The sequence below is a fragment of the Plectropomus leopardus genome, chromosome 19, assembly GCF_026936395.1.
Source record: "Plectropomus leopardus strain MGB_pleo_1.0 chromosome 19, ASM2693639v1, whole genome shotgun sequence".
Classification (NCBI taxonomy): domain Eukaryota; kingdom Metazoa; phylum Chordata; class Actinopteri; order Perciformes; family Serranidae; genus Plectropomus; species Plectropomus leopardus.
The window spans coordinates 16,819,200-16,843,122 of record NC_142194.1 but is presented as its reverse complement, the minus strand read 5'-3'; the positions used below and the strand labels follow the sequence as shown (position 1 = coordinate 16,843,122).

Sequence of the window (23,923 nt, the reverse complement as noted above, 5' to 3'; positions counted from 1 at the left end):
AGATTTAATATATTCATAAAATTCTTTTTAAAAAAGCAAAGAAAAAATGTTTAAAAATATATATAAATAATTCTGTATTTAAAATTATATTAGAAAATAGAAATAGAAATTAGTATAAAAATTTAAATTTAAATAGAAATTTGTAAGCACTTTTCAAATAAATTCGTTGTTTTTCATTCTTTGTCTTCTTTTTCTTCTTCTTCTTATTTTATTTTATTTTAATTTTTGCAAATTTGCAGGAATTTTTTAAAAACTTTTAACTAATTTCTTGCTAATTTGGGGTCATGTCTTCTTAAACTACTTACTATCTTCCTTCCATGTTTTGGAAAGAAATCAAGCCAATTTCAAAGGGTTAACCCTTAAAAACCTGAATCTACATCACTTTTCTTGTGCCGCTTTCAGACATCTTTCACAAGCTATTTGACCCTTTGAACCCTGATAAAACTGGTTTGATTCTTTCTAAAACACGTGGAACAAAGGCAATGAGCAGGTTGGCGAGACGTATCCCACAAATTGCAAGAAATTTGTAAAAGGTGACAAGAAAATTACCTGAAATTAGTTTTAAAAAGAGAGCATTATAAGAAAATTATCCAAAAAATGAGGGAAATGTCCAGAAATCTATGTTTATATTTATAATAATTTAATATTTAAATGATGTTACAGAAAAAATAAAATGAAATATAAAAAAATAAAAACATATATTTTTGTATTATCAGCACTTTTTAGGACATTTTCTTTCCTTGATTTTCCTTTTTCTTCTTTTTTATATGCTTATTTTCAGGTAATTTTTTGTGACGTTTTTACTAATATTTTGCTATGGGTCATGTCTTGTTAACTTGCTTATTGCATTTTCTCTATGTTTTTTTCTTAAGAAAAAAGGCTTAAACAAGGTACGTTGTTGTCATGTTTATTCAACCTGAATGACAACATATTCTGATTGCAATTTGATGCTGAAAAATGTCCCAGCATGCAAAATAATCTGGCCTTGATTGCCCTTGGTGATGTGGGAGCTAATTGAGGCATGTGCCCCCCTTGCCATGGTGTAAATCCGGACCTGACTGTGTGATATTTTTAGGGAACTATAACAGCCGCAAATTGCTCAGCATAAGTTTGCTTCAGTTGCTCTGTCTGCTACAGTGGTGTCAAAATGTGTGTCATCAGTGGCATTTTCCCTCTGACCTCACCACATCTGATATGACTCAATCAGAGATTGGGGGCTTTGTGGGAAAATTGACACATACTGTAATGGGATTACAATCAGCATTGGCCCATATCAAACACCAGGGCCCGGCTGTTCAAAGGTAATCTGATCTGATTTCAGCTATCAAATTGGATTAAATCTTGAAAAAAAAAAGGATTCTGAAATTGGACTAGATCACGTAATCCAGTCTTGGTTTTGATCGGAATAAATCCCCAAAATTTGTAGTAGGATTGGTAAACCTCTGATTCAAACAACTAGAATTTTTTTGTTTCCAGCAGAAGGGTCGATTCAGTATGGATTTCAGACAAAATGTAACAAAACTTTTTTTTTTTTGAACTTACTTTTTTTTATTTTACACATACAAACATACATACACACATAAATTTAACAAACACCAAGGAGATGTATATTATATAAAACTGCACTTGCTTGAGATCCTTGAAACTGAAAGTCTTTTCCTTACAGAGTACCTGTACTTTACAAAATAAAACAACTGTACATATTACAGATACTTTTCAAAACTTTTCAAACGTAACAAAACTTTTAAACTGGTCGATACAATCATGTATATAAACATTTATTCATATTTTGCATTTGATTTGTTTGAGCTTTACACTGATAAATTAAGCAGACATTAGACATTATGCTACTTATTATGTTTGTGTGTGCATACACATCTGCTACAGCTGTAAAATGGATCAGCAAAGCACTGGATTCCCAAATCCGGATCATTTTGATCCAGATTGAATTTTCTAAACAACTGGGCCCAGGTGTGAGGGATCTGTGGTTTTGACTGGCCCCTCCTGTTTTAAGACGGTGTGTGCCTCTTTTAAAAAAAAAACCACACCTTCACCTGTGTGATGTGTCAGCTCTACACCTTGTTTCCTCTCCGGCTGCGAGGAAACTTTCGGGACATGGCATTTCTATAAGCTTATTCAAATTGCTGCAATCCAGGAAATAAGCTTTGTCACTGGAAATGATCAGAGAGGTCGTTTCCTCCACTATCTCTCACTGAGGCGAACAGAAAAATAACATGAGAGACGCAGGAGGAGAAGGAGGAGGCGGCGGAGACAAAATCTGCAAATCTGAGAAGGATCAGGTGGGTTGGCTTTTTCCTGTTGGGATATCACGGCGGTGTTTTCTCGGAGACTTCAGTTTGCTTAAACTGGAAATTACAAAGTGGAAGTTGGGGTTAAAGTTGTGGCTGGCAGTTATCCCCCGAGGATCTGAGTCACAATGACTCGTCATTGCACTCGATGCACAAACAGCTCCGGACAGCACGTATCAAATGGTGGTCGTGTATATGATACTCACAGTATAGGGTCGGTTAATGGAAAACAAAAGCCGGTGTAGCGGTGTAATTGTGTGCCTGAACAGACCTGCATTTGGTCTCAATTGCAGCTAAGTCGAGTTAGTGTCTGCTCGTGTCTGTTGACACTGTTTGCTTGTCAAACCGGCGGAAGTTAAGCTAGCATTTAGTTGCGGAAAAGACACACAGTCGACCGTTTTACAATGTTAAACACTAAAGGCTAACTTTCCGGTCATTGTCATTAACCGAAGAAAAGCTACGGTGAGACATTTTCTGCTTTAACAGCTACTTTAACGTTTACTTATGTTATCTCTGACTGTAAAAACAAAGGCGAAAGCACGCCCATTGTATGGTAAGTACTGCCCAGCGTTTCACAAGCTAACTTTAACGACATTTAAGCTAACCTAGCACTCCATAACTTCATTAGGTTTGTGTTTGAGGTTAAAGTTGTAGGGGAGACCGGGGGCAGTTGTAACACTTATTGATTTTTATGTCATTATTCAAAATCTTTTTGAGCTATTTGGATACAATTTTATGTATCTGTGCACTACTTATTGACAGTCATCAAGTGTTTTTTCAAGCAATGTTTGAGTGACAGTATTGATTGAAACATTGGAAGACCAATGTTGCATCTGTCCCCATGTGCAGGGGTGATTGTAACAGCATACGGGGGCAACTGAGCACACACTTAATATGTAGAGTGAAGACTGGTAAAGTGGGAGACTTGACTAGAAATGTATCTTCTCCTTCATTTTTGATTATGATTAAAATTAGGGGTCGACCGATATTGTTTTTTCAGGGCCAATACCAATTATTTGTTAATGAGAACAATAACTGACATGTGGAACCAATATGCATTTACTATGAAAATTAAAATCTTTCTGTCAATATTTAGAATTTGGATTATAACAAACTCCAACTCAAAACGTTGTTTACATTTCTTGAGCAAATGTTTAATCGAAGTGTAAACATTCAGCACCATGTACAGCAAGTTTCCAGCAACTTTTTTATAAAGTTAAGTGAAAATTAAAATTAAAAATGATAAAAGTTCCTACCATGCTGACACTTCATTTGCCCTTTTTAATAAATTAATTTTATCAGGGATTATAAAAATAAAATGCTAAAATAGACAATATGCAAAATAAATAGCTGAAGAGCTCTACTTTACTATACAGTAGTAAAAATGAAGAAAAATTAAACACAGGATGGGTCACTCTTCCTCAAACACACAGTGACCCAAAACCACCTTGGGACAGGTGAAACACATTCAATTTTTATTCAAATGGAGGCCTATTGAATTAAATATGCAATAGCAGGCTAACATAAACAACAACAACAACTGGCTTGTTACAAGTAAATATTTTGTTCCTGACAGTTTATATACTTCTTTAATAGTTTAAATGTTTAGATACTTAACGCATTAAAACAGGATTCTTTTGGAACTTGAAATGTTAACTGTACTGGTATTAGTCTATGCATGTCAGATAATTAGTAATATTAACTGTAAAATAAGAAATCAAAGCATATCTGTATGTGATTCCTTAACTCTCTATATTGTCATAGTTTTCATGTCATATATATACTAACTTTATACTTAATCAGGGTAAGTGAATTCCTTAAATTCAGTAATGGCTTTTGGTTTTGGTGTTTCACGACAAGGTTTTCAGTGGTGCTATGTGGCCACCCCTAATGTGGGGGGTGCCACTGAACATGTTTTAATAAAAAAAATCTCTTTATAGTGTAACAAGAAATTCAAAGTTGTAAAGAGAGTCCAGTCCAGTTTCAAATTGTAAAAAAAAACATCCAGTGGGGCTCCTGTGTTTGATTAGTAGGTTTGCAGTTGTGCTCCGAAATTTACTGTATGCACTCAAGAAACCTGCATACAGGAATAGCTTACATGCTCATCACACACTCACTTACACACTCTCTGTCTTACACACACATACCTAGAAACTCAACTAACTCTACAGCACCATGTCAGAAGTCACAGCCAGGTGTTTAGGCACAGCATATCTCACCAGCGTACCACCTTTTCCGAGCCAAAGTCAATGTTTCTCATTTTAACAGTTTCCTTCACCTCTGCAGCAACATGAGTTCCAAGCGTAGAAGGGTAATGATGGAGTTAAGCTTTTTCAACAGCCTGTTTTTAATTGCAGTGTATTAACCATTTGGAAATCTTCGCAGAGTTGGATCCCCAAAATCATCAAGAAAAGAGTGTGCACCACCTTTGTAGAAGATTCTTTCAGGTACTGTGAACTCACATTCCTCTGATGGTGATGTATCGCTGTTTACTGTTGCGATGCGTCAAAGGATGATCATGTTTCACATGTATTATCTTCTCACCTCTTTCAGTAATGGAGCCCTGTGTCAGTGCGGGGGGGCGAGAGATGCACATGGCTCTGTGGCTCTCGGTGACTATTTCAGCACAGCGATTGTCAACCACTGGGACAGCGCCCAACACTCCTCTGAATACCCGACGGATGCTTTTGGAGAGTTGCAGTTTGCAGGAGCCAGCAAGAGGCATAGCTATGTGGGTGGCCTCTCTGTTGGCTCATTGAGTGCTTTATTATCTCTATAGTTTCAGAGTTTGTGATCAAACCTGTAGCAATTTGGCATTGTTTTAAAGAAAAATGCCTGTGAAGGTGAACCAAATAATGATTCTAATACACCAAGAGCTCAAGTAGTAGAAGTAGTAGTAGGACATTTGCTTTTTATAATCTTTGACCTACTGCTACACCTGGATAAACAAACACAATGCACTAACAGTGAAGTCACATGTCTGTACCGAGAAGCTCCTCTGCTTTATCATAACTAGTCTGAGACACCTGTAGTATAATTAGCATGTGTGTTGAGACTAAAATTTTTTTTCAAATATTCTTAAATATGTTCCTTTTTAACAATCAGTTGTCCCTTTTGTTTCTCCATGGGTCCTCAGTTTCTGCGTCTGTCATGGGACACACCCCCGTCTATGGTCTACACCCTAATGACCGCCCACTGGGGTCTTCCTGCCCCCAACTTGGTGGTTTCTGTAGTGGGCGGAGAAGGCAGGACAAAGGTGAAGACTTGGGTACGGGAGGTGATCAGACAGGGACTGGTGAAAGCCTCACAAAGCACAGGTAAACACATAACTTGGAAGCAGCTAAATCCCCACTTCAAGTACTGCCATGAATGTGGGTCACAGGTTCAATTCCAGTTGCGAAACCCATATACACTGTTTACATTGTGCCAGTTAGCTTCAGCTTGTGTAGCAGTTTGTCAGTCGTCAGTATATAATGTCATGATTTCACACACTGTTTCCTTTGAACTATAAACTAAACGTTTTGACTGATGTGCCTTATTATCTGCAGGCCTTTTAAAATCTTAAAGGAACAGTGCACCCCAAAATGAAAAATACATATTTTTTCCTCTTACCTGTAGTGCTATTTATTAATTTAAATTTTTTTGAATTGAGTTGCAGACAGTTGGAGATAATGGTCGTAGCAATGTCTGCCTTCTCTCAAATATAAGGGAACTAGATGGCTAATCTGCAATGACCCAAAAATAAATAAATAAGTAAAATAATAATAAAAATAATTATATATATATATATATATATATATATATATATGTGTGTGTGTGTGTGTGTGTGTATGTATATACATACATACATACATATACATACATATATATATATATATATATATATATATATATATATATATATATAGTTGATGACAGTAATTTTTTCCATTTTGTGCAATCATGAGCACGAGCCTCTTATCCATAAGTAGATGATGCCATGTGGTGATAATATTGGCAGGTGTCATTTGGTAGAAAGAAAAAGTTTCTACGTTAAACTGCTCACAACAAAGTCTGTGTATTATTTTAAGTGACTGGGTCATGATTCCTGGAAAGACACATTGCTGTTGAGTTTTTCAAATTATTTGTTTTGGCACTTTGAGCACCACAAGTCAAGTGCCATCTAGTTTCCATGATATTGTAGAGAAGGCAGACATCTCTACGGCCGATATCTCCAACACTCGACAACTCACACATAAACTAACTACGCTGATAAATAGCATGACAGGTAAGAGGAAAAGCACGTATTTTTGATTTTGGGGTCAATTGTCCCTTCAAGAAGCATAGACACAGGTACTTCTGTCTCTTTGAAACTATAATGGTTTCCTTATATTGATTTCTTCTCTTCCAACATATTAAATGGTGATTTACAGTCCTCTTATACAGCTGACAAACGCAACTACGATGACTGATATTTTAGCTCCATGTGAGCTTCTTAGCCTTCATAGCAATATTTGTGACTGTGACTTAGTCACAGCAGATTAATTACCTCCTTCTTTCCCCTCAAGGGGATTATGTCATGTTGCCTCCCCGTTGTATGTTTTAAACTCAGGATTTTCATTATAGATCAAGACAACAGCATTTTTTCATCAGAAATAATCATGTAAACCTGACATTTTTGTAATGTAGGTCAGAATCTTAAGACTGACACACATTTTAGTTTTGTATATTTTAGCATGTGTAGGAATTTCCCACATGAATTCAGATTGTTTTGAAATTTGTAAACATTACTTAGTAACTGACTAATGACAAAAAATGATGAATTGACATTTTCTTGGTAGACACAGAACCTCATGGTGTTTTTTGCAGGAAAAATACAGCTGTTGCAAGCTGTTGCACCAGCACACTATATGACTCCCAGGGGTCCGATCCTAATTCGGTATTACAATGGCCATTTTCTCCTGACTGCCGTGCCAAGTGCAGGTGGCACAAGGCGATACAGATCTCCCGTCATCTGAGGTCACTTTCACAAGCTGTTCTCTCAACGGCTCAAGATTAAAGCAAAGATAATAAAACACTTGTAAAAACATGCTGTACTGATTATACACTGTAGAAGAACAGTGTATATCTAGGCAGACATTATGAAAATGTTACATCATTGACTTTGTTTTAGACATTTAAATCTAGATGGGTAAACTGAATTTCAAGAGATGAGTGACTAAGTGATTTACTTGATTGGGCAAAGTTAACATCCATTTTTCAATGCAAGAATAAAAAAAAAAGATCCAAACATTGACTAAAAACTTGCAGTAAATTTTAATTCTGCAACATTTTGATCAGAGATCTTCGTCAGTCATTTAAATTTTTTTTTTTAAAAAGTGCCCTAATGCTCCCCAAAATGTCTGCCGAAGATATCTGATCGATACATTGCAGAATTAAAATTTACTGGGCGCTTTTAGTACAGTGTGCGGCTCTTTTGTTTGATTCTTGCCTTGGTTTGATTTTTTTGATCCTGCACCTGTAGAAGCCCTCCTACCTTGTTTATATCAGCCATTTTTCAGGCATCAAAATCCAGCTCTGAACTGCAAAACTCTGTCATGACATTTCTCTTTTTCTCAATAAGCTATCACAACCAAACAGTTTGTCTTTTTTCTTACATTCACTTTGATTGTCGCATCCAGGGGCATGGATCCTGACCGCGGGCTTGCGTGAAGGCATTGGTAGGTGTGTAGGAGAGGCAGTTAGGGATCATGCCACTGCAGCCTCGTCGGTGTCCCTCAACAAGGTGGTGGCGCTGGGTATCGCTCCGTGGGGGCTGGTGCACAACCGACAGCAGCTGGTCAACCCTCAGGTAATACAGGCACTCACATATTGTATTTACAAATGTATTGATGTCCTAAAAAATATCTTGACTTGCATCATGCAACAACCTACATACTAGGAGTATCTTTAGATCCACCAAACCCAGGTCAATGGGCCATTGACCTTCACTGAAAGTTTTTCCCTCCGCAACCTTCTCTGTTTTAGTTACGGCAGTTAGCAGCCACACTCCTCCAAATGTTTGCTTTAAAATCTTTCGTTAAAGATCTTAACTGCACCTTTGGCATGGAATAATCTGTGAAAAATATCTCAAATCAGAAACTTTTAGAACCATTGATTAATTTAATGGCATCATTAAGAATGTGGTGATTTTTTTTCTGAGAGGCCACTGTGTTAAATAGCTGTTCTTTCATTTTATTGTGTTTTTTTGTTTTGTTAATCATTTTATATTCTAATATGTTGTGATTTTGCATGGCTGCTACCTCAGCCAGGTCTCTCTCATAAGAGATTTATTTATTTTTTTATCTGAGCGGTGCTTTCTGGTAAAATACAGGTTAAAATAAATAATATCCCTTGCAGGGTAGCTTTCCCGCTAAGTACTATGTCCAGAACACGTCCCGAGACTCCTGCTGCCTGGACAACAACTACCAGGCCTTTCTGCTGGTGGACGACGGCAGCGTGGGACGCAGAGGAGGAGAGACGGGGTTCAGGGCTAAACTGGAGGACTACATTTCCCACCAGCGCACAGGAATCTGGGGTGAGAAATGGATCAATATGAAATAATTTTTGTCAGTTGCTTCATTTGTTTTGTTATTCCATTAGTAGAACTTCTGGTAAAAACATGTAAGGGAAACCACTGATAATGCGCAAAGAATGATAACACTATCTTGACTGATTTTGCCTTAAAGGTCCAATATTGTAAAAAGTCAGATTTTAATTTCATTTTTATTATCACATTATAGGTGCTGTATAAATACTGCAAGACTATCAAAAGACTCAATCCACAGAGATTATACACAGTCTGTATTCAGAGACTGCGTCTTTAAATGAGCCATCAGGACTTCTGTGAAGTTGTGATGTCTCAGCTATACTATATAAAGATAGAAAAAGCAGTTATAGTGTTGTTACAGTCAGTCAGTTGCAATGACTAATGACTAATCAGTTAGAGCAGACTGTGTTTTTCTGGAAGGACAGACAAACGCCAAAACATAATTATGCAGACAGAGGGTGTATACAAAAAAACACTGTGTCTTTTGAATATTAAAGCATGTAGACATGTTTTAGTAGAAACCCTAAATACAGTGTAGACCTGAAAATGATTGTAATATAGGGCATTTATTGAACAGACTTGAACTTTATTCTGCTTCTATGTTGTCTCATTCCCCTCTACTAATATTCCAATAATGTATCTATTTTATAACTTCATGTCAGGAAAGCTGAGATATGTCTGAACTGTAAAATGCTCCCACAGCCATCATCATGCAATTTGGCCCTCTTGTGGTGATCTTTGGTTAATGCATGTAACGATAAGATGATCCTTTGGTATTTGAGGGATGAGAGCCGCTGCATGCCATTGCAGGAATTTCAGACACGGCTCTTCAACATGTCAAATCAAGCAGAGATTTGTCAAAAATTTACCAGGGTGCTCTGTCTGTGTCTCTGCCATCTCTAAGCTCTTGTGTTATTAGAACAATATGCAGTGTGATTGGTCTAGGTCTGTAAATATGATCATATTATCTGCATTAAAGTGAACTCTGTAAAAAGTACCAACTTTAGGGATTAACTGTAAAATATTTATTTTGTAGGCAGCGGCAGCATTGACATCCCTGTCCTTTGTATGCTGGTATCAGGACACGCCAACATGCTGGAGGTACAGTCACTTATAACAAAATCCCTGGCATTTGTTTTTCAATATTATGCCGTTGTATACAGAAGCATCTTTTCTCTTTTTCTATTTTCTGTCAGAGAGTTGATCTCTCTCTGAAAAACTCCATGCCCTGGCTGGTGCTGGCTGGCTCAGGAGGCCTCGCTGACTTCTTGAGCGACGTCTTGGAGAATCTGTCATCAGCGCCGGTTGTCCAGTGTTCTGGCGAGGGAGAGAGCGAGACGGGCCCCAGTGTGGATCTGAAAGACAGAGTTGCAGAACGGGTTAAGAGGCACTTTCCCTCTGAAGCGGAGTCAGACAAACTAGTTGAACGGGTAAGTTCTGTTCCGTCGTCGTGTGGCTTTTGACACAGAACAGGAAGAAGCTGTATGTTCAGCAGCTGCTGGCTTAGATTGCCGTGACATTTAACATTGAAATGTATAATCTCAGAGGCTTTGCAATGTTCTTGCTGACATCCTGACCTTTCTTTTAATGCTCTAAGGTCAAGATTTCAATTTTACTCATTCAGGATATTTCATAATATAATGGGCAGATTGCCAATAAACTTGGTGTACTTAGTGTATATTTATGGCATCCCATGTGGATGAAGTCTTTGTTTCTTCTACCCTCAGGATACACTCACATGTTTGGCCTTGCTGCTGCTGCTAAGGCTCTAAGAACAACAACATTATTAGTATGTTGCTTATCTCATCCAACACTGCTTAATAATTGCATTTAATGAACATTTACTAAGCCTCTGCTGGGCCCGTAGACTTCATGCTACTCCTTATCTCAGTTTGTCCCACATTCCTGAAACTGCTGGCTGTTATTTAATTGTTCCTGCTGCTGTTTAGCAATAATTCACTCAAGCTGTGGTTCAGAAGTCAGTGTCAGTGACATAGGGAATAACATGATTATTTTTGTAGCACAACAGATTTGTTGTAGTCAGTAATAGTCACATATAAAAATGGCCCTACTGATCCTACAGATCTCCTGAGGACATCTGTTGTCAAATGGACTTTCTCCAAACATCCTCAACATACCCCCTTTACCCCATTCATGCAGAGGGTCTGCCACATTAAATTAGCCTTAATAAAAAGTTTCTTTTTAAATTTTTTAAACCAACCTTCAAGTTGTTAAAGGTATGCTATGCAGGATAGTCAGTTAATTTGTTGTATCCATACTTGCTAGCGGAATTGAAAGTAAAGCCAACCCCAGGTGCACTCTCACTCAGCATTTCACCTTGCTGTTTTTCTGTTTCTTTTCAGGGCTGTGTCTCTTAGATGTCTGTATCTTACAGTGTGGTACCTGGACGTTATGTTTTTATAAATCCCTGACCTCACCTGAGAGCTGTGACCATAAATGTCCTGAGCACAGAAAATGATCAAATACTGGTAGAGGGCAGAAAAATACACTGCCATGCACGTAAAGTGGGTCATAAGTGATGATGTAGAAGGATTATGTCTCTATGAGGCATACATTGTTTCTCCATATTAATGAAGAGGACTACAAACAGAGCTACACTCTGTGATAGCGTGGGAGTGACGAGAGTCTGACACCATCTGCAAAGCATGCTGCCTTTGTAAGAGTCTGGCTGGTGACTCACTCATTTGTCAGTGGCCTAATGATTATTAGATGAGTAATGTAATCAGTGGTGTGATTTGCTTTCTGTTGAACTAGTGAGTGGCTGAATAAACACTTGCTCTACTCACTGAACAATTATTACTGTTGGTGCTTAACTTCAGATGCCCTGATAAAATCTTTAAATGCTTACTCAGCAGAGGAGGGCCGTGCCCTTAATGATATCACGGATTTGATGACACACTTTGTCACCAAATCTTTTTTCTTATCTCTGTTTGTCTGCTCTTCTCTTTTTCAGTATCACCAAGTAATATGTTCAAAATTCCTGTTTTTCTTGTGCCCAGGCTCTGAGCATCTACCAGAACAGAGACTTTATAACAATCTACCATGGAGAGCAGGAGGGCCCGAATGACTTTGATACAGTGCTGCTCAAGGCCTTGGTGGGAGGTACGACTGATTTCTGTTATAAAAGATGCTGATTTGATTCACCAATTATTGCATACACATGTAGACAATATGGACATACTAACAAATACATAAAGGTAATAACAGATTCACAGATGTTATTGATTTACAAATGTAAAAGGACACAGATGAGTAACAGTGGTTAGCATGTGAAGAAAAAAAATACTATACCAATACTTATACTACTAAACCGTATAAGAAGTTGTTTGGAGTGACTAACATGACAGATATCAATGGAACAATAATCAGCTCAATTTACAGTTTTTACATAAACATTTTTAAAAATGTTATTAAAATATTGGTCAGAATTTTATTACATTATTGGTTGAGTTATTGAATTATTGGGTTGTTATTACATTTTCAAACAGGTTACATGCACATTTTATTACATTTTCAGACATTATTACATGTCCAGGAAATTATTTCATGTTTAGGTGCTACATGCTTTGCTAAAAACAACTTGAGCAGTTCAGTTCAATAAATTCAACAATTCTAAGATCTGCTGCCGGTGAGCTAATGCCACAACTCAAGTACGAATGTAAATGTGAGCATGTAACTGGGGTAATGTGCAAATGTTTTTGTGCATTTATAGAAAAATAATTATAAAAAATACTAAACCAAATTCATCCTGTAAGGATTGCCTGAAATTCATTGAAACCCATTAGTTCATTCCCTCTGATTATCTATTTTTATTTCTTCTCTCCCTCTGCTGTTCCTTTTGCCTTAACCTTGTCTTCGAATTTCTTTTCTGTTTTTTTGTTTTTCAGCAAGTAAGCAGCGAGCGTCAGTTGATTCCAGCCCTTACAATGACGAGCTGAAGCTAGCGGTCACATGGAACAGGGTTGACATTGCCAAGAGCGAGCTCTTCAATGGAGACATTCAGTGGAGGGTGAGGGAAGAGAGAAAATATTACCACTTTAAAGTAGATGCATCAAGTGTGGTGTATTGTGCTACTTCTGTCAAATAAAACACGTTTTAGTCCTGCTCTGCATTGGTATTGTTGGCATGAAATCAGTGAAAATGTCATTTTAAAATGATTGACCTTATATTGAAACTTTTATCCATTCACACAGTATGAAGACTTAGAAGACTCCATGACAGACGCCTTGGTCAACGACAAGCCTCAGTTTGTGCGTCTTTTCACTGAGAATGGCCTCAACATCCTGGACTACCTGACTTACAGCAGGCTGGAAAGTCTCTACCGCTCAGTGGCTGATGGGACGATGCTTTACCAGCTGCTTCAGCGCTGTCTGGTGGAGCGGCAAGGAAGTGCAGCCCCCGCGCCAATATCAAACCTGTCAGACTCACCTTCCAACGCGGCAGCAGAGAACATGCAGAGGGGCCCAGTGACAGAGATCAGCCTTTTTGAGGTGTGGTTTTTTTCTGATGAGGGAGACTTCTATGCCTCTGGTTTAGTTTTGCAATCAAAAATGATCTGAAGAAAACTGGTGTTTACACTTTTGTTTTCTACTCTACGCTCTTTTTTTTTGTCCTCAGGTTGCTGGAGTGCTGGAACTTTTAATGGGTGATGTCTGCCAGCCATTTTACTACGACGCTTTGGACTTAGAACAGATATCATCCAAGAGGAGAGCTCTGAGGGTACTTTTCTTTAAATGTGGATATTTATTAAGCTGAAGAACTGATGTGGAGTTTTAGAAGACAGGAGGGAATGAAATGCCACCTGTCACTGTTGCTTCCTCAATATCAATCTGAAACGCCCTCTCCTGCTTCTTTCCATCCATGCCAGCGTGTCAGTAAGCTGCTGCGTGGAGACTGCTTGTATCGGGAGAAGCGCTGCCTCTTCCCCTGGGCTTCACTCTTCATCTGGGCCGTCCTCCAGAACCGCAGCGAGATGTCCACTTTCTTCTGGGAGATGGTAAAACTTCAGAGGCTTACCCGATGTATTTTGAACACTGAATTTATCATGCATGCAAAGTTTTTTTGTGTCAATTAATCAAACATTGAATCACAGGATTCTTCTCATGAAATTATGTCTAAAGGTTCTAATTATTGATCCTTTATAGATTTAATAGACAAAAATACTTGACTGCCACAGTGTCAGGCAGTTGAAAAAGTTAATTTCAGACTCTGAGTGGCACATCTGTTTTTTTTAAACCAGTTGTCTGACATGATAAAATAATAGTCATGACCATCAGCTTCATTACAAAATACTGTACCTATATGCTTCCCTTGCTGTTTCTTTCAGGCCGGGGAGTCAGTGCTGAGCGCTCTGGCCGGCTGTAAGATACTGAGGGAAATGTCCAAGCTGGAGGTGGAGACTGAGACTAAACTGTCGATGAAAGAGCTGGCCCAGAGGTTTGAGAACCTGGCACATGGTGAGACCATGCACACACCATCCACCAGTGTTCAATTAAACAAAAAACTGATAAACAAATGTGCAGAAATAATAATCAGATGATAAATTTCACAGCCTAATTGCTCTAGTGTCATTTAGCCACTCCTTCTTTGTAAGTTATGTAAAACACAATGCATTCCGCTGTTTTATGAGTCTTCTGTTGCTTTCATTTAATAGGTAGTTATTAAAATTCTTTGTCAACGGAAGCAACATCCATTGTATGAGGGTTAATTCATTTTAAGAATAAGTCGAGTCATGTCACAGTTTTTTCACAGAGCACATTAGAAAACAAGAAACATTCACCAAAGTGCTTCAGTAAGAACCAAACTCTCTCCCTCTCCTCAGACGTCTTCAGCTCTTGCTATCGCAGCAATGAAACTCGCTCTTTCACCCTGCTGATCAGGAAGTCTCCAGTTTGGGGTGGAACCACCTGCCTACAGATGGGCATGGGTGCTGATGCCCGACTTTTCTTCAGCCATGACGGAGTACAGGTGTGTCACTATTTTCACACCCGTGTGACTCACATATCACAAGACAGCAATGGAACCAAGTAACCTTGTCAAACATATAAAACTGTATCTCATTTTTATAAACCAGATTTTAGGCTGTTTTTTTTATAATCTTAGAAAACAGCAAAATAAATGAAACTCTACCTTAATACTGAAATTCATGCCAATAGTTGACCTGTAATGTGGAGCTCAGATAGGCTATGTTCACACCGCAAGCCTTAGAGTTCAATATAGATTTATTACTCTGAGTTGATTTTCATACCTCTGTGCCAGCAGTAGCCGGAGGCATTATGCTTTGAAGTTATACATCCGTTATCTTGAATGCGATATTTACAGAACGCCTCAAAGGAATTCCTCCAGATTGCTAGAGATGTCCGCTTCAACTCAGCGATGACCTGAGTTAAATTTTCATTGTCAAAGGTCAAGGTCACTCTGACCTCACAGGGGAAATGTGTGTGAGGCATCCATGTTTTCACAGACATGGATGTAAACTGTCAGTGCAACTTGTCTGATGTAAGTAGTCATACAGTGGCAAGGCAGTAATTCTAGTTTTTTGTATAAAATATATTCCATCTCAAGCACACTGCAGATGCTTCAGATTAATCATTCTCATGTTTTATTATAGTGTGCTAGCTATTGAGCCTTTTGGCAAGTGCAAACCAGACTTTACGGTGCATGTGTTTGACCCCAGTGATATGATGCTATATGATGCTGTGACTTCTCCTCGTGTTAATCTCTTTGATAGCAATGAGGATAAGGAGAAAAAGAGTGGGGCTTTTTTATGTTGGGTTTTTTGTGGAGCAATGGCTGCTAAATAGCACTTTGCTGAGTCAGAGCAAGGAGTGGTGTGATCATGGTATGAATGTCACACTGACGATCTGAGTCACTCATGAGCAAAACAAACAAAAAAACCAAAACATATTTGGGCCACTTTTGCTTGCAGTCTGAACATAGTCTTTCTTTTTTCAATCAATTTGCTACTGTAACTGCAAGTAACAGCACATGGGTATAATTGAGGGATAATGATTTTACTGCACATAAAACACTGCCCACTGATATTGAGCAAGTGAATTTTCGTTGGTGAGAATTGTCTAATTTTGTCCTCTTCTTCAGTCTCTGTTGTCGCAGATCTGGTGGGGGGACATGAAGAGGAACACAGAGGTTTGGAAGCTCCTGCTCACTTTCTTTTGCCCTGTCCTCTGCTACACCAACCTCATCTCATTCAGGTCAAATTCACATTAGTGTTATTTTTTTTTCAGCATTCAGAAGATTCAGATTTCAGCTCTGATACTTAAAATACTCACCTCACAGGGAACAAGATGACCAGCATCAAGAGGAGGAGGGGAAGCCTAACGAGGACGGGCCTGGCAGGGACAGTGACAGCCTCTATGGCACCACCATCTTCTCTTTCTCGGACATCAAGCACATGTAAAAAAAGAGATTTGATTTGTCAAGCGGCAAGGTTCTGCCTTTGTCTTATCTTGTTAATTCAAGTTAAAAGGATACACTGGTCTTATAGTTTTTAATAGACATTTATTTTGTGCAAAGTGTCTTTCTAATGTGTGGATTTATAAAAAAAAATGTTATTGTATTACCAGTGAAGCTGATGCACAAGGATCCCACACTCCCAGGACAGCAACCATCAAAGGTGAGTCCTCTTTAAATCAGGCACCTCCTGATAAAGACGTGTGAATAATCATTTTAAGCATCCCTAATGACTGTAAGAAGCTGCTAATACATGTCCAATAACTTTCCTTACAGGCATACCCCACTCTCACAGACCACCAAAACGTCCGTTTATAGTGTCAAGATGGCGTGAGTTCTGGTTTGCACCCGTTACTTCATTTTTGGGCAACGTCCTGATGTACTTCCTCTTCCTGCTGCTGTTTGCGTACGTGCTGCTGGTGGACTTCAAGCCCTGGCCGCCTGCTGGTCCGGCCATCACTGAGTATGTGCTGTACTTCTGGGTATTCACCATCGTGTGTGAGGAGATCCGAGAGGTGAGTGCAGAGACACAACATACTTAAATCATGCATTGACTTCACATTTAGCAACTGCAAAAGTAGATAAGACAGAAAATCACTTGGCATGAAATCTTACGCCGACAGCTTTTTGAAGGTGAACTCACACATCTGAACACTGAAAGAGCTTTTCAGTACTCAGCTGTATCTGATGTGCTGTTCATAGTTGTGCTTCATCTCTGGATCTGTCAATTGAACTGATGTTTTCTTCTCGAAGACGTTCTTTCTGGGGACAAAGAGTTGGCGTCAGAGGATCAGAGTGTACATTCAGGATGTGTGGAACAAGTGTGACCTTACTGCTATCTCGCTGTTCATCATAGGAGTAATCTGCAGGTACAGACTGCAAATACACGCAGGCATAATATGCAGTATATATTACCACAGGGTTATGTCAAAAAGCTTCCACAATAATAACTCAGTGTTCAATGAGGTTCTCATATTGCAGAATTAAAAAAAACTTATGAGATTGCATTTTTATTGTCATGTTTGTGTTGTGAGGCTCTTTTTCTTTTTCTACCTCTGTCACGCAGTTTAAACTTACTGAGATTTAAAGGGGCAGTTAACCCCTAAAATCCAAAATACTAACAATACACATATTAATATATACAAGGTCTATGGATTGTTTTTAGAAATCGGGTCACGATTCCTGAAAAGATACATTGCTGTTGAGTTTTGCAAATTTATTTTTTGGTGCTTTGAGCACCACAAGGTGATTGTCATCTTGTTCTATTATATTGGAGAAAAGGCAGACATCTCTATAGCTGATTTCTCCAGCACTTGACAGCCTAAACCAGATAAATTTAGACTGATAAATAGCAGTACAAGTAAAAGAAAAAAACACATATTTTTGATTTGGGAATGAACTGACCCTTTAAGTTTGTAGTTTGATTTGATCACTGTAATTGTCAGGGAATATGCTGCCATTTTACTACCAGAAAATCATACAAACATATGATGATGAAAAATGACACACATACATGCCAACATGTCCTAACTAGCTCATAAATAATCTCATATATCTTGTCCCGAGTCCTGCAAATTCAAAGTATGCAGACTCAGTAAGATTGCAAATCCAGCTGAGAACCTTTAAAGTGCAGTTATATGAAATAACCACTGGGCGGTGCTGCTGTCACAACCTTCACACTTCACTCTGCGTTTCAGGATGTTCGAATTGACATACAGTTTTGGCCGCGATATCCTGTGTGTGGACTACATGGTCTTCACCCTCCGTCTCATTCACATCTTTGCCATTCACAAACAGCTGGGACCAAAAATCATCATAGTTGGCAAGATGGTGAGAAACATTATTAGAAGTTGACATGACACCAATGATGCATAGCAGAATGTTTGTATTATAATAATGCAAGTTTTTTTTTCTCCCTTTTACAGATGAAGGATGTCTTCTTCTTCCTTTTCTTCCTGATGATTTGGCTCATGGCATACGGAGTCGCCAATCAGGCTTTGCTGTACTCCTACGACCCCAGCTTAGATCGCATCTTTCGCCGGGTTTTCTACAGACCATACTTGCACATCTTTGGACAGATCCCCGTGGAAGAGATGGATGGTATACATTTTTGCAGCCATCTAAACAAATGAATACTAACACTTTTAACCTAGTCTTAGAATAATGTCGCAGCATGTATTGGACGTTTTCCAATCCCATTGCAGATTTTGTAAAAATCACTGCAGTATTAAATTCAAATTCACTGATAGCAGATGATATATGATAATATATTGAAATATACACTATAAAAGGCAGGACATGAAGAATAGTGTGCTGCACTGGCTCAAGAAACTATGTGTTGGCGACAGTCAAAAATTAGGTGCTCAAATAAGAATAAAAATGCAATTACTGACTTAACCCTTTAAGAACCCAAATATGTTTCAAACACAAAAAATACTGTAGTGGTGGATTCCTTCTCTAAATGCAATCATCATTAGAATTATTTTTACCATTTGGATATTTTATTATGTTTTTGTCTGTCCGTTCCAATGGACTAAGAACTTTAGCATAGATATTATCTAATAGTAAAAACAACAATAAATGGTATTACCAGACCTTTTTTCAACAAAAAATGTGAGATTTGTATCTGTCATCATGACACAAAATATCCTCAATTTCTAAAGTATCTCCTGAAAACAATGTGTTGAAAACCTCCCTGAGATCAGTATTCTATAGCAATATGACCATATTCATGATCTAGACATCCTGGAAAAGTTATGTCCATTGGAATGGACATGGGAACTGAATGGGTTAAGGGAGAAGTACATGTTATCGGTTGGCAGTCTGAAAAGCATCTAAGGTACTCTGATTAAGTTTAAGTACAAAGTCTTTATTATACAAGGATGACCAAAGCGTTTTGACGTAAAAAAGCCTTCATCATGGTAACAAATTCATTGAGGACATATGTTTAATTCAAATCATAAAGAGGTCATGTGATGTGGGTCACATGGCATGTTAGTAGTGCCCTTTTGGAAGAAAAACCACTACAGAAGACACAACAGAGAAAATGTGAACATTTACTGTGACTGATTGCCATATATAATAGCAGAAAAAGAAAAACAACTAATAAAAATCAAAGGTCAAACTCACAATGACAGCTAATGTATGCTGAAACACACCAATCCATAATGACAGAAACAGAAAAATAAATCAAAAATGAAAAGACAAAAAATCAAGATAAAGACAAGACATATTTTAGTTTTCTTTATTTTTTCTCTTCGTACTGCAGTGGGGAAGACGTGGGACATGCCCTGCACAGACAACGTGACATTGATTGAGGAGGGTGGGGAGCCGTGCAGGACAATGGAAAGCAACTGGCTGGTGGTCATTCTGCTGATTGTTTATCTGCTGGTCACCAATATCCTGCTCATCAACCTGCTCATCGCCATGTTTAGGTAAAGAACCGGATGAGTATTCATCAGTCTGTCTCTGCGGCCTCACCGACATGTCCTCTGAAGCTCACCACAGCACTCTTTACTCTGCTCTCTGTGTTTTCGCCCAGCTACACCTTCTCTGAAGTGCAAGCTAACAGTGATATCTACTGGAAGTTCCAGCGCTACAACCTGATTGTCCAATACCACTCCCGTCCCTCCCTGGCTCCTCCTTTCATCATCCTCTCTCACATCAATCTCTTTATTAAGAGGCAGATCCGCAAGGTGCCGTCCATCAAAATCCACCACTTTGGTCAGTATTTGAAAAGTCATGAGTGAATCTAATAAATGTTATATTAAGCACATGGGCTTCAACTCAGCCATAGTGGTTCCTGCTTGGTCCAAAAAAACATCGGGTCTGAGCTGAACGATAACAGTGTTGAAAACCTATGCCTTCTCTATTAGTATTGCAGTTGAGAGGGAAAGCAGCTAACCGGCTAATGACGTGGGAAACCATTCAGAAGGAGGACTTCCTCACCGCCCAGAACAAGATCCAGAAAAGCAGCGACTCAGAGAGGCTCAAACGGATGTCTGCCAAGTGAGCACGTCTTCCGAAACTAACACAGCACCAGTAAAATTACTTATTCTTTGGTTCCATCATACTGAGGTGAATGTGTCCTTGTTTTTTTAAAAGAGTGGATGGTGTGCTCAAACACATGACTGAAAGCAGAGACGTTGACCACAGGCTGAGGGCTCTGGAGAATGAGGTAAATTTAAAGCACACTTTTCAACGCATCTCCCTGAGTTCATCATTCTGAACCATTTGTGTCCTTTTTGATACATTGTGCCGTAGAACAGCCTGTCTGCTCAGGAGACCTCTCCTGTATAAAGGTCACACATCCAGATATAGCAGAGCTGGGTGACAGGCATCATGACAACGAGAACACTGTGTTCTGATATTTATTTCACAATAAGTGTTTATTTTGGGAAAAATCACACATATTTGTTATAGGAACAGTTTAGCAATTCGGTGTTTTCCACAGAATTAGAATCTATGTATGGTGCTAGCTGACGACAAGGGTGGGGGGGATTTTTGGGAGTGTCGGCAAACTGTTTTTTACCGTGTGTGTGTGTGTCCCTTTTTCTATCACTCTGCTTCCCCTCTCTATATTTGGATGTTTTTGCGGGTCCATGAATGCAGCAGAGGCACTCAGACAAAGGCAAACTTCATTTCATTTATTTTATTTTATTCATAAGGACAACAAACATTGATCGACATTTCTTTAAATGTGCTAGTGCTAGCCAGCTGGCTAATTTTCAACTCTAGTCCTTTGGCAAGACGTTGTGAAACCTATAAAAAGATAAAATTCACAGAACAAAGACAGCAGCCATGCAAAACAAACTTGTCATGAGTACTTTTTATTTTCAGCAGCAGTTTGAGGGGTTTGCGGGGTGGATTACTAATCTGATGATCTGGTCAGAGCTGATCAGATTGATGGATGAGGGGAGCAGCTGCTATAGAGATGAGTGAAAGTAATCTTTTAGACCCAGCACAAAAAAATGGTTAGGTTTCACTTTCACTGTGTGCAGAGTATCAGCACTGCCGTGATTGAATAACCAAACGTTATATATTCCAGTAATGTAATTCCTAATAACGTTTTCAGCTACAAAAACATAAAATCAATACCTGGCAGAAAATGTTTTAATAGTGGCAATGTGCAAAAATAGATACTGCCCAAGCCTCTTTAATTAGTTTATTGGTCAGATTTTCAGGTGGTGATATCTGGATTTTGTGAATGTTAGACAGAGCAAAGCCAGATGTTTTCACCTGGTATCAGTCGGTCTCATCTAATTCTGCGCCAGAAAGCAACTAAGTGTTCCAAAAATGATAAACTAATCCTGTAGCTTAATGTTAAAAAGGAACTATGTGATATTGATTGGTCAAATAAGAAACCCCACTTTCAGCTCCATTCTGAAGTATTTTTAAAAAGCATCTGCTCGTAGCCTGAAGACAAACTTTCACAGTATGACTGCAAAGATTGGGAAATGTCAACAGAAAGCCCGAGCCGACTGCACGGTGTTCCCACAATACTGATCATTCCTTCATTAGTTACTGAATTTTCCGACTGAGTTTACATTAGTTACTGAATTACTCTTTTCTGACACACAGCGTTTTTCTCTTTTGACCCTTCTCAGATGGAGTACTGCTCAACTGCTCTCAGCTGGATCGTCGATACTTTGGCTCAAGGCGGCACATTCAAACCTCCACGGCCTCCACCTACACTGAGAGGTACAAAATCAGAACATACGTGTTTCTTTACAAACTTAAAAAACTGCACGTTGGAAAGTCAGAGGTTGTCTTTGTTGAGCTTGCTTGACTAGTTTATTTTATACGTAGTAGTTTTTGCCTCGAGTCATTTATACTAAACATGCCTTTGAACGTATTCTGCCTCTTCTCCTTTGCAGATGCGTTTCCCTCCTCTTCCAGTTCCACCTGATTTACTAGGTGATGCCTTCACTTGCTCTGGGTCGGGAAAAGGACAAGGTTTAAGTGCTTTTACTACTGCAGCTCCCACGATATGCTCACTATAATCTTACTGTTTGCCAGCCATGGTCATCACTAGACTCAAATAGTTTCATTTATTTTGAATTTAAAAAAAACCAAACTCAAACATGTAGCAGCCGTCACTACTTGTTACAGTATTGATTAAATCCGAAAGCTGATATTTTAGGAGTGCAATCAATCTTATTCAAATGCCAAAGTCAAGTCTATGTATTTATGATGTGGCATGATATATTTTATGTGTTTTATATGACAGTGCTATCATGTCTTTATTGCTGTATTTTATAAGGTTTTTATAGGTTATAACTGCTATATTGACACTATGATATTGTTTACAGGGTTTACAGTCAATGCACATTGTAATACTCAGTGTTCAGTTACTTAATATTGTTACATTATTGTATTCTATTCAATAAACTGTATATACAGTATAATGAATGAAATCTTTACTGCTGAACAGGGTTCACGCAGATCCTTAAAAAGTCTTAAAAGGCATTGAATTAATTCATCTAAAATCAAGGCCTTGACTGGTATTAAAATCTTAAATTAATCTTTCAAAAGTCTTAAAAATGCTCTGACATAGGGGATTTGATGATTTTTTTGGCTCAGACGAATATCTGTCACCTGGAATATTAATACAGCTAATTGACTATATGTTTCATTAGGACTTGATAATTAACCTCACCATAATGTTAAAGTGTTTTACAATGATTTATCTATCAGGGTTAACAGGCTATCATTCACGCTGTTGTCGATGATTTATCTTCGTCAACAGTATGTTGGATTTTTGTGATCTTGTATTTTCAGACATATCTTAATTTAAAAAAGTAAACATAAATTTAACTATCAAACGCTAATTTGGTGGCTCCCCGCAATACATGTAAGGGCCCCCTTGGGTTCCCAGACGCCCTGTTGAAGACCCAGGTCTTGAATGATTAATAATTAAGATTCTTAACTGTCAGGCTCTTGTTCAGCTTATCTGAAACACTGCAGGCGAGAAAGAAAAGAAAGGTGGTGCTAACATTCTTTAAGGGAAAAAAAAAAGTGCCTTTAGGGGTAAAGGTATTTTCATGGCTTTGGATGATGAAACATTTTAAAGTTGGTACAAAGACACTAAGGAAACCACACCTGATGTGTAATTAGATTATGTCGGTTCAACGAAAGAAACACTGACGGAAAGTGTGACTAAAACATAGCAGTGAGATAGCTGTATATACTGTAAAGAGAAGGGGATAGAGTATGGATAGTGTTAAAGGAGCACCATGGTGCTGAGTTTCAGTTTGCCAGAGCTCTATTGAAGGTCAAATAGTGGGGCAGAGCTATTGAAGGAGCCTTGACTGTAAATAGCCAGTGCGGCCACCTGTCAATTGCAGCAGCAGCTTAAACCGAGAGAGGCGGTGTCATCACTTTCTGCCCTCTGGCATGATGGCTGCATGTGCAAATATGTGCCCATGAAAGTGAGCATGTGTGTCTTTCAAGTAGCGTCTCAGTTTCTGAGTTAATTTCAATTTAAACATTCCTCATTACACACAACCTGCCATGCCAGTGTGTCTCACTCCCAACTTCATAATGAAAACTCTGT

At 38.5% G+C, this 23,923-nt stretch overlaps 1 protein-coding gene across 3 annotated transcripts; it reads left to right on the top strand.

Moving 5' to 3' along the window:
- The first annotated feature begins 2,030 nt into the window (after window positions 1–2,030).
- On the top strand, window positions 2,031–22,775 carry LOC121958632 (transient receptor potential cation channel subfamily M member 4-like). Of its 3 annotated transcripts, none has more exons than XM_042507690.2 (28): window positions 2,031–2,300; window positions 4,695–4,756; window positions 4,863–5,040; window positions 5,446–5,626; window positions 7,970–8,139; window positions 8,688–8,865; window positions 9,914–9,978; window positions 10,074–10,307; window positions 11,898–12,000; window positions 12,786–12,907; window positions 13,092–13,388; window positions 13,516–13,617; window positions 13,766–13,894; window positions 14,225–14,354; window positions 14,720–14,865; window positions 15,997–16,109; window positions 16,195–16,311; window positions 16,482–16,531; window positions 16,645–16,883; window positions 17,122–17,237; window positions 18,066–18,198; window positions 18,294–18,468; window positions 19,637–19,802; window positions 19,910–20,091; window positions 20,244–20,376; window positions 20,473–20,545; window positions 21,975–22,068; window positions 22,245–22,775. In XM_042507690.2, exons 1-28 carry the CDS (start codon window positions 2,235–2,237, stop codon window positions 22,274–22,276), a joined length of 3,786 nt encoding a protein of 1,261 aa, XP_042363624.2. In that variant the 5' UTR covers window positions 2,031–2,234; the 3' UTR covers window positions 22,277–22,775. The 3 variants fall into 3 exon arrangements, with proteins under 3 accessions (XP_042363624.2, XP_042363625.2, XP_087925880.1); XM_042507691.2 differs by lacking the exon at window positions 2,031–2,300 and adding an exon at window positions 2,360–2,862; XM_088069754.1 differs by lacking the exon at window positions 2,031–2,300 and adding an exon at window positions 2,362–2,771.
- Window positions 22,776–23,923: the final 1,148 nt, after the last annotated feature.